Here is an 18,722-nt window from a genome sequence, read left to right as displayed (position 1 = left end):
ATGGATGGATGGATGGATGGATGGATGGATGGATGGATGGATGGATGAATGGATGGAGATAGTGAAGAATAAACAGAGGAGATAAGAGCCAACCCACCAGCATGCAGCAGTCTCACAGATGACAGACAAAGCTGATGATAGACACTGGATTTGAAGGAGGACCAAGATACCTGCTGAAGGCTTTGGCAATGGAAACAGGAGGAAATCAGCCACCAAGAGGACTGGCTCTTTGCAGCACATAGTACTGGAGAGGGATACCAGGGGGATGTCAGTGCCAGCAGTTTGCTCCTGTTCTGGAGGAGATGCTGGTGTTGGTGATTTTGGAGCTCAGAAAGCTGCTGGTTCCTGCTGATGGCTTGTTCTCCAGAGAGAGCAACTGATTTATGGGCCCAACTGCACCCAGCTAAAATGCTTGTTCATTATGAGCCATCAGCCTCGCCTCCCATGCAAAACAAATAAACAAAGAAAAGAAATTACATGCTCTTCTCCACAACCAAGACATTTTCTGGCAGCATAAAGCCCTGCAGGGTGTCTGTGCTGTGCTGCAGCACATTGAGTGGTGCCACAAAGCCCAGCCCGTTACCCCCATGGCCACAACACAGGAGCAGAAACTGGCATCCCAGATGCATCCATGAGACTGGCTGCACAAAGACAGCACTGGGACGGTCCCCTGATGCTTGCTGCCATGCCTGGGGCACAGCAAGGCATAAGCATCCTCCCTTGGATGCTGTGGGATGGCGGACAGGGCACAGGGGCTCCCCAAACCCAGTATTTCATCAGCAAAATTGAAGGTGATGCCAACATGGGAGTTCAGAATTGTGCTTTTGCTCTTGGAAGGGTGTTGTTTCTCATGCCTGAGGTGTTTATTTTACCCTTTTGGAGATCAGGGTTGAAGCTGCCTGGATGCCTGTGGCAGGAGCAGCATGATGTATTTCCTGGAGAGGTTTTGGGCAAAGACCAAGCCCACAACAGCTCTCTGAAAACAGAGCAGGAGTACTTTAGAAGAACTTGAGCCCCTGTTCGTGTCCCTGGTGTTTGGCACTCTTCCCTGGATACATGGCATGGTAGGAGTCCCTGCCTGTAAACGGCAGCAGGGTTTGGCTGATCAGCAGGTTAGGATCTGTTGTATTTTACCTGCTCCCCAAAAAAACTGTATGCAGACACAGATCCGATTAACACAGTTGATGGAAAACATCCTCCTCTTCATCCACCCTGATGGCTGCAGCCCTTTATCAAGTCTGAAGACAAAGTTTTCCAGCCATAAGTTTTGGAGTTCCATTTCCCTCCAATACAAGTTTTCTGTTCCTTCTTTGATCTTTTTGCCAGCAGGGTTTCAGCCATCCTTACACATTAGTTGTGGGGCTGGCCATGTATTGAGTTGAAGACAAATATCTGACCAGCACCTCATGGGCTGTTTCGCTGGTTTTCTTCACATCCTGGAAGGCTGAAGAGAAGACCACCAGCAAGGAAGGTAGTGGCTGTGGGGGCTCAGGAGAGAGCGCCCCACTTACTATCGAGCACTTTGAAGCTGATGCGACATGCAGTAGATTTGGGGCACTTCACACTGAGCTTGATGCATTGCCTCTGAACCAAATTCATCACCTCTTCCGTCACTCTCCATATACTGAATCAGAGTCACCACCTACTGAATTAAAAACTTCACATGCGGTTCACGTCCTACCATAAATCAGGCCAAAATGGAATTAAATGCATTGTATGCTAAGAACTCATTAATCAGCCCATAAATTAAACATGGCACAAGCCTGTTGGAATGGCTGTGCCCAGATATAGCGCCAGGGTCCCCTGGGGAGCAGACACCACTGAAGTGACAGAGCCTCGCCACTCATCTCGGTACGTTTGTCTGTGATGGGATCTATGGTGCACCAGGTCCTGGACCCACCCAAAACCTGGGCACCCAGCCCTGGAACTTGAGCATCCTTCTAAACCCCCTAAACACAGCAGGGCTGCTGGTACCCAGACACTTCTCTTGCAGTGCTGAGCACCTGCAGCTCTACAGAAGCACAATGCTGTCAGATACCTTCTTGGATCTAATCCATGCTATTTCCTTTTATTTTCCTATTCATTTGGTCCTCTCAAAATCTGTTCAGGAGCAATTAGAGCCTGTCAGCTAGAAGCTGATGCAACTTTTATTTAATTAGCCCAGCAGCCAATAAAGATGCCATTCATCAATATCTCATGGAAGGTGTGGCTGGCAGCAAGGGAGAAATTTGTCATTTCTCCCTGACATCCAGATGGCTGCAGAGCATCCATCAGTGATCCAACTGCATGTATGGACACACACACATCTGGGACAGCGATCAGCTGGGAGGCACTTATCCCATCGGTACCTTGGGCTACAGACCGTGGCCAGCATAGGCAGAAAGTAACGTTGGAGGGGTTTTTCCTCTCCTGCCGTATGTTGCTGTCCTCAGCAGCAGGAAAGGGCAGAGATGTGTTAGGAGAGCCCAGTGCCAGTAGCATGGGCTGGAGGAGAACAGAAAAAGCATGGGGGCTTCACCATCACTGCTGCCTCTGCCTTTGGAAGGAGACAACAGCTCCTCTCATTGCCCATAAACACGTTGGAGATGGAAAAGACGGGACTCAGGATACTCAGAACTGATGGACCCCAGCAAAATTTTGGGGTGTTTAGGATGTCTGAGATAGGCTTTGGGCAACACCCTCTCAGCCTGAAAGCTTTTCCATAAGTTGACATTCAAAGCATCACACAGGTGCCCGATCTTCAGCCAAACTTATGTCAGAAGGACACTTTTGGCACGGGCAGATCTCAGATGGTAGGTACTCTGGCCAAGAGGATGGGAAACATTGGTCTGCACCTTTCCAGGCCTGACCTCGTGGTGACAAAGGTTTCTCCAGCTCAAAGGGATCAGGTCCTTGCAGGAATAGCCTGCCAGCACATTTTGCAACATCAGCATTAAAACTTGCTGCACTAAAAGAAAATAAATCAATTATCACAGGGTGGTTCATAGTTGACAAACAAGAGTAATAGTATCTTCATAATTAATGTTGTGAGAAAGCAGCTTAATGGCTTGGTTCCTTGTGGCTGGCTTGATATGCAATATGTGGCAGTTAGTGCAAGCAAAAATAGTAGCTGGTAGCACTTTATTCTTGGTGTCCAGCTGGTAGCTGTGGCTTGTGAACATGCACTCAAGGCTGTTTGCTCTCAAACCTTAGTCCCAGTAGCAGCAGAAAGCTGCAGGTGTCACTGCATTGATGGTTGTGTGCCCAAATTGGGAATGGCACAGGGATGTGGATGCAGGGCAACTTCTCAGTCCTGTTCCATACATCTGCATGGTGCTGTGGGCTGCAGATGCCCTGAATTTCACAGACAAAACACCTATCCTTGTGTTGAACCTGGAGCAGCACCGTGGGCTACCCAGCTTCCAACAAAATGTATTTGTTAATGGAAACAGCATTTCTGGCATGTTATGGTGATTGATGCTGAGTCAATCAAAAAGCAAGCCTTAAAATGAGGTGAGATGAAGGCTTAAATACCAGGTGGAACTATCCCTGCAATGGGGATTATTGCAGGACTGAAGACTTGCATGCAGACATGCTGAAACGCACTGCCAGGCCCACCACTGCTTCCAAGGGAAGGGAGCAGAATGCTTACACTACAAAAAGGGTCAGGCACCGAGGAGCAGGCACTCATGGGCTGTGATAGGTCTGAGCCAGTGGTTTTACTGCTGGTTTAACCAAATAAAAGCAATGAAAAACGCTTTCTCTATGAACATGCTATTCCAAGCCAAGATGAGGTGCTTGCCTGATTTTATTCTGTTCCATCACGTCTTGTTTGATTTGGCTTTTTCTTGCTTAAGACCAACATGGTACGCTGTGCTAGGAGCTGCCAGCTTCAGTCATTTTCGTTGGTGTGACATTTGGTATTTCACAATTCCTGGGGGCTCTTCTTTTGAGAGTCTCAGCTTTTTTTTTTTTGCATAGAACAAGTACATTATTTCCAGGTTGGGTGTGGAGAAACCTATGTGCGGCATCCAGCTTCCAAACCCAAAAGGAAAATTAAAAAAAAAAAGAAAAGAAAAAACAAACACACAAAAAATGAAAAACCCTCAAACGTGTTATCGTTTAATCATCTGTGCTTTTCAACCACTATTCCCCTGGGGAGCCCGATGCACAGATTTTCTGCTAACAAAAGGCGATTTTACTGGAGAACAAACTCACTTCTCATCTCCGAAGCCTGGCTCACGTTCCAGTGAATTCCTGCATTGTGCATGCACAGCTCATGGTCAGAAATCGCAGGACAGAGCTGGCCTGGTGCCCAACATGTGGCCCAGTGCCCAGCACGTGCTTCCTGTGAGTCTCTGTTCTGCTGCTGTTTTCCCCTAGAAGATGCTCCTGTCTCAGTGAGAGCTTCCCCACCGGTCACCCAAAACTCACGTGAGCCTCGGCGTTCACACCAGGCTTTCCCACGGGGTGTAACATCCTCCAGATGTTAGGACCAAACCCAGCACATCCTTCTGGATCTCTCCTTTCTGCAAAGTCTCAAGGTGGCCTCCTTGCTCCGAGCTTGCGCTCAGAGGACCTGTCTACTAAAGCATTTACAGGCTGAACAGACCCAGCAAGCTCTGGGCTGAGAAGGAAAACCAGCTCCTTTTGTCAGCACATCATGTTAAGCTTTTATATTTAAAATGACTACATAAATGAAGAAATGAAAAACAGGTCTAAGCACTTTACCAGGCAAATCCAATTTCCACTTAGGAGAATTGGATAGAATAAAGCTAAAAAAAATTTGCTTCAAGGATGAGATTTAATTGAAAGTCCCAGCACTGGTTCTCTGACTGCACTTGTAGGTTCAGAGAATAAACCTGCCAGCCATCAATTGTCTTAAACAAGATCATCGTTAATCCTGACTTCAGCTGTCAAAAAGAATGAGACTGCAAACTAAGAGGGCCACGAGGATAAACCCAATCATTTGTTTGTTAAATATTTGCAACGTGTCATATCAATAATGGATAATAAGAAAATATTGGCCCTCCAGAGCTGATGCACAGCACAAAGCTGCGCTGAATTGCATCTAAACTGTTATCAATAGCACATTTATTATTATAATAGATGAAAAACAAGCTTTCTGGCTGAAAAACAAGATTTGAGCTCGAGCTATTTGGATGTATTCTAAATGTTGTGATTAAAATGCAGCATGAATGTTCCTTTAAAAAAAAAGAGAGAGAGAGAAAGACTGAAGAATAGATCTGCTACAATTACATATGCCATCCAGCTCTGACTCAGTAACCTGAAAGAAAAAAGAAAACAGGGAGAATTGCGTTTGTGTCCAGCCAGACATTTCTCATCTTCAGGGCTTGATTCAGAGCCTAAGCTAACAGAGCTCTTCCTGCTGGGTCGGGATCCAGCCCCAGGCCTGAGGGTTTGAAGCAGGGAGCAGCCAGATTGCGCTGAGCTCCCTATGCAGGTCAGGGTTTGATTAAGCTCTGGCAAAGGAACCCAGCTGAAATCTGTCTTGCTCCAGTCAAAGACAACCATCGTTTACGGGTGGAATTAGAAGCACAAGAAACTGTAGAAAGAGATAAAGCAGCCACCTGGGTGAAAAGGGAACAAGGTTTCACTTCTGGAGCAAACAGCTGAGGGACCGAGGGGCCGCAGTGGCACCCTGCCCGCTGTGCTACTGCATGTGTTCAAACCCGCAGGACACAATCTGCCTCCCACAGCAAGGAGAGGCTGCCTGCTGCCTCCTGCCACCCTGCCATTAAGTTCCTCTTTGTTCTGACAAAGCAGAGACTAGCGACTTAGAGCAGTCTCCTAGCTCTCCAAGTAATTGCATTCTCTTGTCTTTTAATGATAAGCCCCACGAGGCCCAAAATACTGCACGTGCAAGCCAAACTGGCCCATCAGCTCAGTTTATCAAAGGGACCTCATTCAATCTCAGTCTTTGATGTAGACAGGAGCCATCAAAGTCCACCCTAGTGATTTTCTGAGTTTACTTTGCCTGCAGATCCATGGTGTGAAGGGCACTCAGCCTCCAGGCATTGCACTGCTAATGGGAAGCTGTGATGAGGAAGGCAAAACAGAGAGATAAAGGAGGAAAAACCACAGCAGAAACCTGGGACAATACTGGAGGTCTGAGCAACCTGATCTAGCTATAGATGTCTCTGTTCACTGCAGGGGAGTTGAACTAGATAATCTTTAAAAATCCTTTTCAACTCAAATAATACTATGAGTGGAGGCTGAACAGGCGAGATGAACCCTATGATGGGCATCACCACGAGTAACACCATGAAACTGACCAAACCCCATTTTGGAGGCAGAAGTTCTCTTGGAGTGAACTATTACTACTAGGAGACCCAACTAGGAGATGAGAGGGTGACTGCCAGCAAGGAAACACAAGGCCAGCAGAAGACAGGAGTAAAGAAAGGCCTCCTGTGCACTCCAGACTTTCAGAAGTGAGATATTTGTTCTATATGCACTGGGAAGACTTCTCTACTCCCCCCAGTCTAGTAAGCCCATGGATGGATGGGCAGTAGGAGCTGCGTTAGTGACACCAGCAAGAGACACTGAGCAGACAGGAGCAAAAATCCAAGGAAATCATCTGCAATTCCTGGCTTAGAGTCATATCTGTTGGAAGGGACCTTTAAAGGCCAACCTCCCTGGAAAGAACACAGACACCTACAGCTCAGTCAGGTTGCTCAGAAATCAGGTCCAGCCTGACTTTGAGTGTCTCTAGGGATTAGCACTCACCAGCAAATTGTCTGGGCAAACTGTCCCAGTGCTTCACAAAAGGGTTTTTCAGGGGATGCTGGCAAATGAATGGCACCAGGACTAAACTGACCAAAGTATTTTATGGAAAAGCTAAAAGCCAAGCCTACTCCAAAAAGGGAGGGGTGACAGAAGAAGACTGGAGCAGTGTTTCACATCATAGCTGCAAGCAGTGAATGTGAACACAGCAAGATATTACAAAAAAAAAAAAAAAAAAAAAAAAAAAAAAAAAAACCACTTTACTGTACAAAACTAGTTAGTTCTGAAGCACTCAATGGCATTTAATAGTTTTCAGCTCAATCAGAAGAGGGAACTCAGAGCTTACATTACAGCAGCTTGAGGAGCACTGTGAGGAACAAAGCACAAGTCCTTACAAGTCCTTTGGTTTCAACCAGCACATACAAAAGGTGTGCAAGGAAGAGGCAGAGAGCTCCTCCAGCAGGGATGTAGAGGACTCTGCTGGCACCATGAGCTCAGGGGGTTCTTCACAGCTCTAAAGTTATGGCAGAAGATGGATGGACCATCTGCCAGTGAACAGGCAGTGCCATTTATTTATTTCATGAAAGAGAGGAGTGCTCAAAACAGCCTTTGGGGGAGAAAAAAAAAAAAAAAAAAAAAGAAGAAAAACTGTGACATCAGTTCCAAAAGAAAGGCTACAGACAGGAAAGGGCAAAATGTAAGCGTTGTTCAGACTGCCTGATGCCCAGTGTGGTGTAGCAAAAGAAACCACCATCAGGACAAGTGGGCAGGAAGAAATGTCCATCCCAGATTGGTTTTCTCCCTCTTCCTCACAAGAGAAGGACTCACAGATGAACTGGTGAGGCCGGGGCTCCAGAGCCTCCAGCGTAAGTGGGAGGCTGAAAGTGCAGCCCAACTATTCAGACCGTACAGTCCAAACCACTTGCAATGAGATAAATTAATCTAACAAGTAATGTTCACTTGCTTGTCATTTCATCAGCTTGGCTGCCAGTTGCTATACTGCTGGGTTCTGGTCTACAGACACTGATCGATATTGACCTTCGGGTAAAACACAGCATGGAAAGGCCTTGAGGAGATGCAGCAGCAGCTTGACCCAGAGCTCACTAGGAGACAACTTGTTTACTTCTTTACTAACCACCCAAGATGGCAAGGAAGGAGGAGTTTAGAGCAAAGCAGTGATTTTCTTCATGCCATTTCTGTAATGTGGCACAAGCCCTACTCAAGGCAAAATATTTGAGTGCCCCCAGTTTTTGTCTTCCTGGAAAGGTGAGTGACGGCCTTACGGAACCCACAGGCAGCCCCAAGGGAAGCAGTGCTGCAGTCCATACTTTGGCAGCTTCACTGGGGATTTTGCTTTTTTTTTTTTTTTTCCAAATTGCTCAGGGAACTCAAAGGCCTCACACCATCTCCTTCTTCATGGCAGGTTTATCACACATATTGACATGACGGACTGGGCTAAAACCAGCTGAAACTAGAAATGTTCCTTAAACTCTGTTGTTCATATCACAATAACAAATGCGCTAACGAGATGCAGAGGTTGGTATCATCCAAAATTCAGCAGCTGTGGTATCTGCCATAAAGCTGACTTCACAGGTTTAAGCTGCTGTTGCTAGAAAACATTTCCTAGGCTGGGGAAAGAAATTCAGAACAAATAAGAGGTTGCTCTTCTGCATGTAGCCCTGGCTAAAACTACCCATTAATTGTCACTCTCTGTGATAACACCTCAGCCAGTTCTTCTGTCCCAAGGGAAGCCCATGGGTGGTGGAGCATCACCAGGAGCATAGCCTCCTCCTCCTCTTCTTCTTCCCATCACTGCACCCTTCCTTTCACTCACTCACATTTCACTTTTACAATAAAGCTTGCATGGAGGTTACTGCTCAGGAAAACCACATCTTTCACGGACAACTCTAGCTTGAGAACCTAAAGAAATGAGTGGGCTCAATCTAATGAAAGTAAAGGTTCTGCTTGTGTAAGTGACTCTTCTTTTTACAAAAAAAAAAAAAAAAAAAAAAAAAAATCACAAACAAAACATAGCTTCTGGAAGTATAGGACTCTATGGGGAAAGGAAGAGGGAAGAAGAGAGATGCAAACTCCTTGAGCTGCATAGCACAGCTTGCTTCCTAATAGCATTCTGGTGCCTCAGAAAAAAGAGGTAAATTTAAGGGACTCGTAGCCAAGAAGTTTTTTTTTGCAGAGTTTGAAATCTCATTTTTATGCTTATCTCATGCAAAGCTGAAAGGAAATACCACTGGCCACAATTTCAACCTGCTAAGAAGAAAAATCTGTTGGACAACAGCCAGCACAACTGAAGGGAAATTTGCTACACTAAAGGACTTGACCAGAATGCATCCTTCCACAAAGCAAATACGTGTGCATCCACAATGGGGCAAATCCCTGCAATCTCCATGAAGGCTTGCACAGTGATGTGCTATTGATCTTTGTCAGCCCACTGCTGTCCCTTAGCTAGAGATGATCATTTCTGTAGGGCAGCCTCCAAAACAGCTGGTGTGAGCTTTCCCTAATCTGCTCCAGGACAAACTCCATCACTTGCTGAAAGCGACAGGCAAAGCTGGACAGACATCAGGCTGCTGTTTTCCCATAGGGATGCGCTCTACATCTCTACATATGCTATCACTGTTTTGGCTTCCCCTTCTGATACCAAATCAAACGATCAAAAGGAATAAGGAATACTTTCCTAAAACTGGGACTTAAGAGCTGTGCATGGCCCTGTCTCTGGGCGGTCTGTATGGAATAAAACCCCTGAGGCCTCCGTACTTTACAGAATCAGGACCCAGATCTTCAATCCTGCTCTGAGTCCATTTGAAGGTGACGAAAGGGCTGCTAGGATGGAACTGTAGCTCTAAAATAGAAGTGCTATACTGAAGGTGCCATTTCGCAACCTTGTAGCTCTTCATTACAGCCCCTAGCCTGCTCCTTGCTGGTTGTCAGCACGCTCAGGGGAAATCTTTCCAAACTGCAGTGCATTTCAATAAACGGGTCAGGTTAGCAAAGCTTTACGACCGCAGCTGAAGCAGCGAGGAATCCAAACACAATACAAATACAACAACCAAGCAGGCAGAGCAGAGGAGGAGGTGACTTCCAGCAGGTGGGAAGAAGAAACTCCATCAGATGGAAGAGAAACACAAGCAGAGCCTTTCACTCCTTGGAGCAATTCTCCCAAGGGGCTGCAGCAGCCCCCAGCCTCATGTTTGCACTTTATTTATAGCACTGACTTCACATTCTTAACCTTCCCAACCGCAAACTGCAATTTTTCTCCCCACAGCATTATGGTGATGGTTTGGAACTTTGAGATGTTTGGGAAGGGACAATTTGGCATCGGGAGACTAAAAAGCAGATACAGATGACATCCTAAATGTATCTTTTATGAGTTTTGAACGCTTCCTTTAAATTAAGCTCAGAATGTGTGACAGCTTCTGGTAATGCCGCCAGTAAGGAAAAAAAAACATAAAAATCAAGAGGTTTTTGAGCACACACAGTCTTAAAGATCACATCTTTGAGTACCTTGCTTTCCCTCACACCACCTCAAGCTGTGATGCACCAAGTGCTTCCCAAGGACAGTGCTCCAATGATTTCCGCTGTCTTTTCACCGCAGATGCCCTCAAACATCAACGCACTTCCAAATTCAAGGCTCATAAAAAATTAAATGCTCCAATAATTCTAAATTGGGTCTGTTCAGTACTACTGGAGCCTGTCCATTCCTTCCGTTTGCTTTTTTTTTTTTTTTTTTCTTTGTTTTGCTCGTGGGGGGAAGAAAGGACAAAATACTTTCTATTAGTGCTTCAAATTGGAAGCTGGTCAAACAGCATCATAGCAGAGTGACTCAGCAGCCTCTGAGCTGATTCGCAGCGTATCATAAAACAGGATTAGGAAAACAACAATGCCTGGAGGAGAAAGAACACACACAGATTCATGGCAAGAGAACAATACCAAAAAGGAGTGGAGGGAATAATCCCGACTTGGCTTCCGAGGAGCAGGTTGGATGACCTAATAGATGGCTTTCAATGCCCTTCATTCCCCACTTAGTCGTAGGGCTCAGCCACCCGGTTCCAGCTACCACAGCTTAATAAATGGCTCTGCATCAATTGAAGCACATTAAGCACTTCTGTGTGCACACCAGCAGCCTGTTGTCATTTGTCTGGGACCACGGTCCCCCTCTGGCACAAGACCCAGATGCTATTTCAGAGCAGGCAGGAGCTTATGCAGAACTAGTGGTGCACCCTCATGGCCATTTAGGACAAGAAGGAAAGGAAACAATCTAAGACTGCACATTCCAGTTAGAAACCAAAAAGTGACGCTGTCTCAGTCTTATTCAACAATACACAAGTGGCAGCAAATTAAAGCACCAGTGATGTCAAGCTAAGCATACTCCTTAGCACAGTCCCATTCAGGGTGGAAACCAAGCAAGTATTTCATAATATGTTCAATGCCAAGTTGGAAGAGGAAAGCATCATTAAAAGTCTATTCTCTGGGAACCTGAAGACCCTATTGACAGCCTTTTTGTAAATTAGGCCACACTTGTCACAGCTGCAGCCTTGGAGTGACAGAGGAAGGCAGGGACTGTCCAAGGAGTTTTACTAGATTGGCAATGGTTGAAACAGTTTGAATGCAGAACAAGAAAATTCACAGCTTCATGCAAGCAAGAAAAAAAAAAATCAGATAATTCTCACAATTCTGCTAAAATACCTACATACCTACATGGGTAGAGAGACAGAAATCAGGTAGGAAAAGAAAAATCTCATATGCCACAGTATCCTTTTGTAGATTGAAAAAAGATGGTAAAGTGCTTCCTTGTTTAAGTCACTGTAGGATGCCTGGAATTTTATAGAAACTGCTGCAGTGTGTCTCCCAGTGGAGAATAACTGAAGCATGAGATGAGAAAACAGCCATACCCTAAACTTGCAGCGGCAGGAACTGTTAAAGGAAATGTCCAATATAGACTTTATATACAGAAAGACTACAAGTAACAGCTTGGATTCCTAAAGTACAAAAATGTAAACCAATTCTCTAATCATGTCTAATCAAAGAATGCTATCAGTTGCTGCAGACTTCTAAGAAGTACCGTATATCAGAGAGATGGTAGAATGCATATCTTGTTCAGTGGTGCTTTGGGAATAGTTTAGCCTGCAGCATTTAATTCCCTGTTATTACTTCTGGGCCCGGAGGTGAAAGTCATAAATCAGGACCAAACATAATTTGCAGTAATGGGGTGAAATACTCATAAAGAGAGTTACACGATGTAATTTTGGGGGATTGTAACTCTTCCAGTCTTTGATGATTGCAGTAAAAAAATAACAAAAACAACAAAAAAAGTCTTCCATCTGTAGCATCTATTCTTCGCTGATCCCACATGGGATTTTTTATCCTTTTCTCCAAGCATCTCTACCTTTTGCTGGCATGCCCTCCACCCTTCCTCTCTGCTGCCCTAAATATATACTTAAAAGAAAATCATAGGAAAGCATTCCTTGCTTAGAAAGAAGGGCAGGTTCTAAATTCCATTGACTTCACTTACATGGGAATTCAATACCACAGGACTTTTCCCAGGGAATTTTGTTCAGATTTCAGGACCCCCTACTGTTTTTTAGAGGGCTATTTTGTCCCACTTAGATGGCAGCTACATTCTGAGTAATAAAAACCACAGTATTATAAAATAACATCGTCTCCATTCTTCCTTACCATCTACTGAGTTAAAAATTATTAAAAAAATAAAAATAAAAAAAAAGAGAGAAAGAAAGAGAGAGAGAAATAGAGAGAAAAAGAAAGAGAAAGAGCGAGAAAGAGAGGAAGAGTGGAAAACAAAGAAAGAAAGATAGAAACTAAAAAAGATCCCAACCCATAATGTGTTAGAGCTTTGTTTTCTGAGTAACAAGACTAATCATGTTTCCTCTATTTGAGGTCTCTTTCTTCTCTTCCTTTTCTTCTAGGTCCTCTGGATCCACACTGACATAGAAATATCCCATGATGGAGAAAATAATGCACACAGCAAAGAGTAGAACAGTGAACAAGACAAATTCAGCCCACTAGGAAAGAGAAAAAGAAATAAAACAGCAAGTCAGGGAACACCAGTCTCCCAGTCCAGAGGATTTCTCTGCATGTCCAAGTGCTTTTCAAAGTGCTGGGTGAAAGCTTTCCAGCACCTACGGTTTCTCTCAAGGTAGAAACTTTCTCATCCTGTTTTCTGGTAAATCATGTATATGTAATGTAGTTATGTAAATACGAATATGTGTGATATACCTCAAAACAAGTCAGTCACCCATGGGCTAGTTTCACTAAACCTCTTACAAATCTGCCCTGGCTGGCACATACCTGCCTGGCCTTTTTGCCCACAAGATGCCTTTGAGACAGGCAGTTTGCTGTGAGCCAGAAACAAGCCCCAGTCCACAACTTCACGTCATCATCCCAGAAGCTTTGCAGCTTGTAAGAAACAACTTCTGCACCACAGCCTCCCCATGCAGAGCCCAGTATCGCAGGGATGCAATAGGCAGCTGGCCCTGACAGAATCAGGCAAGCTGCTTTTGGTATGCAGCAGCAACACATGGCTGGCATTGTGTCCAAGCTCCAGGTCCAAATAAAGTCTGCTTGCCTAAAGCTGAGTTCCAGCACTATTAGCACGGCACAGCAGTATTACTTACTGCCATTGAAAGGCCCAGGAAAGACCATTGCTCCAGAGGGCAATGCTGAGGGCTACGCAGAATCCTGGCTGGGAGACAGCTGGGGCATGTTGGAGCCTGGGGCTGGGTAGAGAAACTCTGCCTCCAGGGCACAGGCATCCAGAAACACCACCCAGGGCCTGTTCTAAAGCATTAGCTTTGTTTTACTAGCAGAACCATACCTGCGCCATAGGTGCAGCCTGGGCAACAACAAGCACAAGGGTATTCCCAACAGCCACTGTGAGCAGCCAGCCTGCTTGCAGCACTGACTTCATGCTGGCTGGAGACTGAAAAGGGAAGAAGAGTCTGGTCAGTGGCTGTCATGCTGTGCCCACATCCCTCTACCTAGCCTAGGAGAAAATGGTGGAATTTTTCATGTGTCTCCTTTGCAATTAAGTCCTACAGCTGCATACAGAGAGGTTTCAAAACAAGTCTAGAGGACACATGAAGAAGGTTCCTGTTGCAGATCTGGATTCTGATCACCCCCAACCCAGATCATCTACTGTAAGATCAGGAAGACTAGAGACCCAAGCAAAAAGCTCTGAAGCTTGAAGCCTGGTGCTCTGCGTCTGCACATCTTTGGAAAATACTGGATCTTGATGTTAAGCTTCCTGCCAACCTCAAATTATCCATATCTCACAACAGATTGTCCCGTGGATTAATGCCTCACATTAATAAATATCTGCAGTTTACTCCAAAGATAGATTTGAGTAGCTTCAGCTTTTTGATCTTGCAATGTCTCAGTCCTCTCCACTCACAAACCTTCATCCCAGACAACCTAGTGTACCACAATCAGATTCTCATAAATCCTTAGACCCCCTTCAGTCTCTCAGTTTAAAGCAGGTTCCAAGCCTCATGCAACCTTGGCAGACGTGGGAATAAATCCTGAAGTCTAATTAAGCCCCTTATCTTTAAGTGGAGTACCTGAGAATAGGAGAAGGCCAGACCCGTAATGGAGAACATCACTTCTCCAGCAGATATTAATAAGTATTGTGGTAATTGCCAAGCCATATGGACACTGTTGGCTTTGATGTCTTCTGACTTCCATGTCTGAACCGCACCTGCAGACACCTAGCAGGAAAATAAAGGAACATCAATTAGCTGCTGAAAGATCAGATCCTTCCTAGACTGGACTACAGAGAATTAAGATGAAGCTTAAAGCAAAGACAGAAGCAAAGCTCTGACCTGGAAGTGAAACTGTGGGTCTGATCTCTGCCACATCCAAGCCTGCTGGGAGTAGGCTGACTCCTACTGCACAACATGAAAATATCCCAGCTACCTCCTGTGCCACAAGATCTTCAAGATTTATTGCAAAATGGTAAGCTGCCTTCTTTACTGGTGTTAGGAAAAGTCTGTGTGGTACTTTTATGGAGCCTGTCACCTGCTGATGACACCAGAGCCGGAATGGGCAAGAGGATAAATGCTCACTCCCTCCACATGACCACTATTTGCATTCCGTCAGCACTGTATAACTCCCCAGCTATAGCATCAACACCCAAACATACCCAGTTCAGGAATTCTAAGAGTAGCAAAAACTTCCCCACATCAGGTATATTGAGACAGTTACAGTGTCTGTATTCCTAATTCCTTTTGTTTGCTTTTCTAGGTGTAATTAATACTGCCTCTGATGTGCAGAGAAGCAGAGAGAGATTTGAGTAGCAGCCAGGCAATCATTAGGCTAAAATGCCTTCAGGCAGGAAACCTAGTGTTTAAGGAGAGTACATGGGAAAATACAAGGGATGTTTATGAGATGTACTTAATCACCATGCAGGGAGGCAAATCAAGAGAGTGTAATTTAGAAGGCTAAAAGGGGTGAGAGGAGAGCTGCGCACTGCTCTTTTGCCCAAAGGAAATGTCACAAGTACTATACTACAACTGCACACTGAAGAAGGCTGGGAAGGCACTATTTCCATGATTTAAGTATTACAGTTCAGCTATATTAGCAGCCTAATATATTGCTTTCTTGGTTCTTCTATACTTCACTCTCAGCTGAGTAGGAGAGCATGGTACAAATCATTGCAATAATTAAAAATTATCTTGGCCTGGAGCAAACTCTCTACAGAAGGATGAAAGCACAGGGCAAGAGATGGAAAAACAGAGGGTCAGAAAGATTAAAGGACTGCACAGGGCCATAGGGTCTGAGGCACAGAGCCACCCCTAAGCATCCACGGAGGCAGCAGGGGCTTTGAGATGAGACCACAAAGTGGGGTCCTTGCCCACACCCATTTGGAATGCATCTACCTCTCCTCTACACTCTGCTGTATTACTCGAAGCTTGGTGATAATATTCTTAGTCTCATATTCTCTATGCAACTACTCTACTCAGCTTCTCATCCTGGGAAAGAGGTGTGCAGCCATAGAAGTAGGGACTGGCCAACATCCCTTCAAGTGTGCATGTGTTTTGTGTACATAAATCTCCACACTCAAAGATGGCAGCACCTGCCTGTCCTCTCCAGGACCGTACATCACATTCCAGCTACAGGAGGAAAAATGTGAAAAAACAAACAAACAAACAAACAACCAAACAGGTGTTATGCAGCTATGCTTTTCCCCTCTACGTATTTGGATTCCACAGACATGAACAGCTCCCATTAGTTGCCCAACAGGGGGATGTTCCTGCCAGGGAATAGCTGACAGCACTTCGCTCTGCTCATCACAACACAGTAGTCAAAGCCCCAAAGGGCAGCTCAGCAGCGTGTCCTGTCAGACCTGGTTTGTAAGCGTGCCTGTGCAGTGGGAAGGTTAAAATGGGCACTAAGACAGTTACACTGATCTCCGTGGCTCCTGCCAGCTGGACCAGTCAGAGCAGTGCCTCTAAGAAGCTGGCAGGCAGGCAAAGGATTCCACCCTCTTTGGTTCACACTTCTGGGTTGTTTGGAAAAGCATGCCTTGACTTCACACTAGTCTCCAAATGAGCTGTACAGTGAGAGTGAGAGGAGGAAAAGAAGATACATAACCTCATCCACCTCTCTCAACACTTTGCTCCTCTTCTTCCTGTGCAAAATCCACATGCCTTGAAAGATCAACTTTCAGATCAGTAAGTAAAACATGAGGGTGCAGCAGACTGTTTTTGCAGAGTTTCTCAAGTGTGAAATGTTACCAGGTACTGTAGTTTTAGAGGTCACAGGCAGCATTAGCTCTTGGCAGTGTGTTGGGTCAATGTTAACCAAACAAGGATGGTGTGATACCAGCATAAACTGCATGTCACTTGATTTTCTGAGGATTTCCATCAAGCAAAAGACATTGCTTCTTGTTTAACTGGTAAGACTTGACAAGATCACAGTGTAAGGTGGAATGACCACCCGCCCCCTTTGCTTTTATAGTTGCCAGAATCTTTTCCTGGATAGCCTTCAAATGGCTATTGCCTCAGTCTCACAAAGTGGAGAAAGCAAGAGAGTCACCAACGTATGAGGAAAAACACTGCCAGAGACTAGAGCAGAACGAGCTTGTTACCAACACAGGATCACTTACATTAGTTATCACAACAGTGTACGATGCACCAAAGTCAAGCAGCCCTAGGTCCAGGGTGAATTCCCCAGTTTCAGTTATGCATTTTCCATTATCATATCTAGATACAAGGATGAAGTACAGCATTTTCTGGTTAGTCTCAGACAAAGAACACAGAGTAGAGCTATCAAAAATGCCCCTACAATGGACAAGAGAGGATGTATAATGTAAAGCTGCAGTCAGGTTTATGCCAGAGGATCCCTAGAGTTCTTGCCATCTCTTCCTTCCAGGAACACTTAGGCACTGACTAGAGTTCACCCAATGACCCAGGCTATTGCTAATGTTTTGAAATGCTGATTCTTCCAACCAATCTCAGAAATTTCCAGCAAAAAGAGAACTTCTCTCTCTCTCTCTCTCTCTTTCCCCCCCCCCCCCACAGCCTTATTTTTCTTCCAAAATTTTATTCATTCCTTCTAGGAACTGTGGGCCCCGCAAGTTAGCCAGGCTCAGAGAGTCTTCAGGATATTAGAGATACACTCCCACAAGCCATAGTGTTTCCTTTCAACAGAGCAAATTAGCCTTCTTATTTGTTCTTAAATTTTGGATTGCCAAAGTGGTTGATGCATCCACCTAAACTGCAGCCATAAATACCTTGGATGGAGCTTCTGCAGAGAAAAGCCAGGAGGCTTTGAAACATTGCAGAGGCCAGAAATTCTTACATGAGCCAAGTCTTGTGCTGCCAAACCACGGCCATATGCACCCCCAGTCTATCAGCCCGGCCTACAAGGCCATGGGATGTTAGATGTTACCAGCCCACATGATGTCGTCAGCTCACATACCAGCACTTTGTCATGTGGAATATGAATTGTTCCTTCTCTGAGAGCATCCTAACACTAAAAGCTTGGACCTGAGAGAATACCAAAATAGAGCAGGTGCCACATGGCAGAGAGACTTTTCCATCTTCGACTTCATTCTGCTGACAGATGCACAGATGGCCTCTCAATAACTTCTCATAATTCTTCACTCCAGCTCCACATACAGTGTAACTGCTCAGAGAAAGTTAAGTTCTGTACATGGACTTCTTCAGAAAGATTTTGGATTCCTGATATTCTATTTACCTAGCTCTAAGAAAATTCCAATCATTACCTCAATTAGAACGTCATTACACTCATGTCAAAGGAATAACGCTTCCAAGCAATAATGTTTCCCTGATTATGTTATCTTACCAAACCAACAACTGCTACAGGAAGGGAGCTTTTCCAGACACAGTTAAGAACTTGAATCTATTCAGCAACATATTATGCACAGAGAAACTGATCCCCTATCCTTCGACTTGGACGCTTTGCAAATGCATGGTTCTTCTGTACACACACAAGTGGCCTAGAGTAACTGCTGCTCTGCACAGAGCTGATTATTCTGCTTTTTTTGTTTGCTTGTTTTTTACAAACATCTGCCACACAATCAAATGCCAAGAGCATTGCAATTAAGTTTCTGCTATTTACATGAAAAAAAGAAAAAAAAAAAACCCTATGGTGCTCAAGGAAGGGCTTCAGTGAGGACCTTCAGCACAGCAAGGGAAACTTACGTGTCCCTCTCTACAAGCGAGTACCCAGAAACACCACAGTTTCTCTGAACAGATATGAACTGTTTGCTGTCAATGGTGAGGTTGACATCTTGGCTCAAACTGTTAATGAATCTGCAAAGAAAGCATATTATTAGGCTGTCAGACAGGGCAGGAAAAGTAAAACATGAATCACTTAAAAGAAATGCACTCTCTCCCAAAGCATTCTGTCACTCCATAAGGTTACGACAGTTTCTCCTGCAAGCCACCAAAGTATCAGCCTGACTCAATGCCGAGGCTTTCAATATAAAACTATTTTTCCTA

General features: G+C 44.9%; 1 protein-coding gene across 4 annotated transcripts in view; it reads right to left on the bottom strand.

The window, feature by feature from the left end:
* Positions 1-3,588: 3,588 nt before the first annotated feature.
* Positions 3,589-18,722, bottom strand: part of SLC15A2 (solute carrier family 15 member 2) — a 66,688-nt gene continuing 51,554 nt past the window's right edge. For 3 of the 4 annotated variants that reach the window (XM_042827039.1, XM_042827038.1, XM_042827040.1), the window contains 5 exons: positions 18,423-18,533; positions 16,862-16,958; positions 14,316-14,462; positions 13,574-13,678; positions 11,013-12,761 (listed from right to left, as the gene is read on the bottom strand). In XM_042827039.1, coding sequence (XP_042682973.1) covers positions 12,585-12,761; positions 13,574-13,678; positions 14,316-14,462; positions 16,862-16,958; positions 18,423-18,533 — 637 coding nt within the window. In that variant the 3' untranslated portion in view covers positions 11,013-12,584. Of the gene's footprint in view, positions 5,267-11,012; positions 12,762-13,573; positions 13,679-14,315; positions 14,463-16,861; positions 16,959-18,422; positions 18,534-18,722 lie in introns of those variants that run through there. The other variant, XM_042827041.1, reaches the window with a different exon arrangement.

Source organism: Centrocercus urophasianus, unplaced genomic scaffold (assembly GCF_019232065.1).
Source record: "Centrocercus urophasianus isolate 14NV4802_14NV808 unplaced genomic scaffold, USGS_Curo_1.0 seq_28, whole genome shotgun sequence".
NCBI classification, from domain to species: Eukaryota; Metazoa; Chordata; class Aves; order Galliformes; family Phasianidae; genus Centrocercus; species Centrocercus urophasianus.
This window is presented reverse-complemented; position numbering and strand designations above follow the sequence as displayed.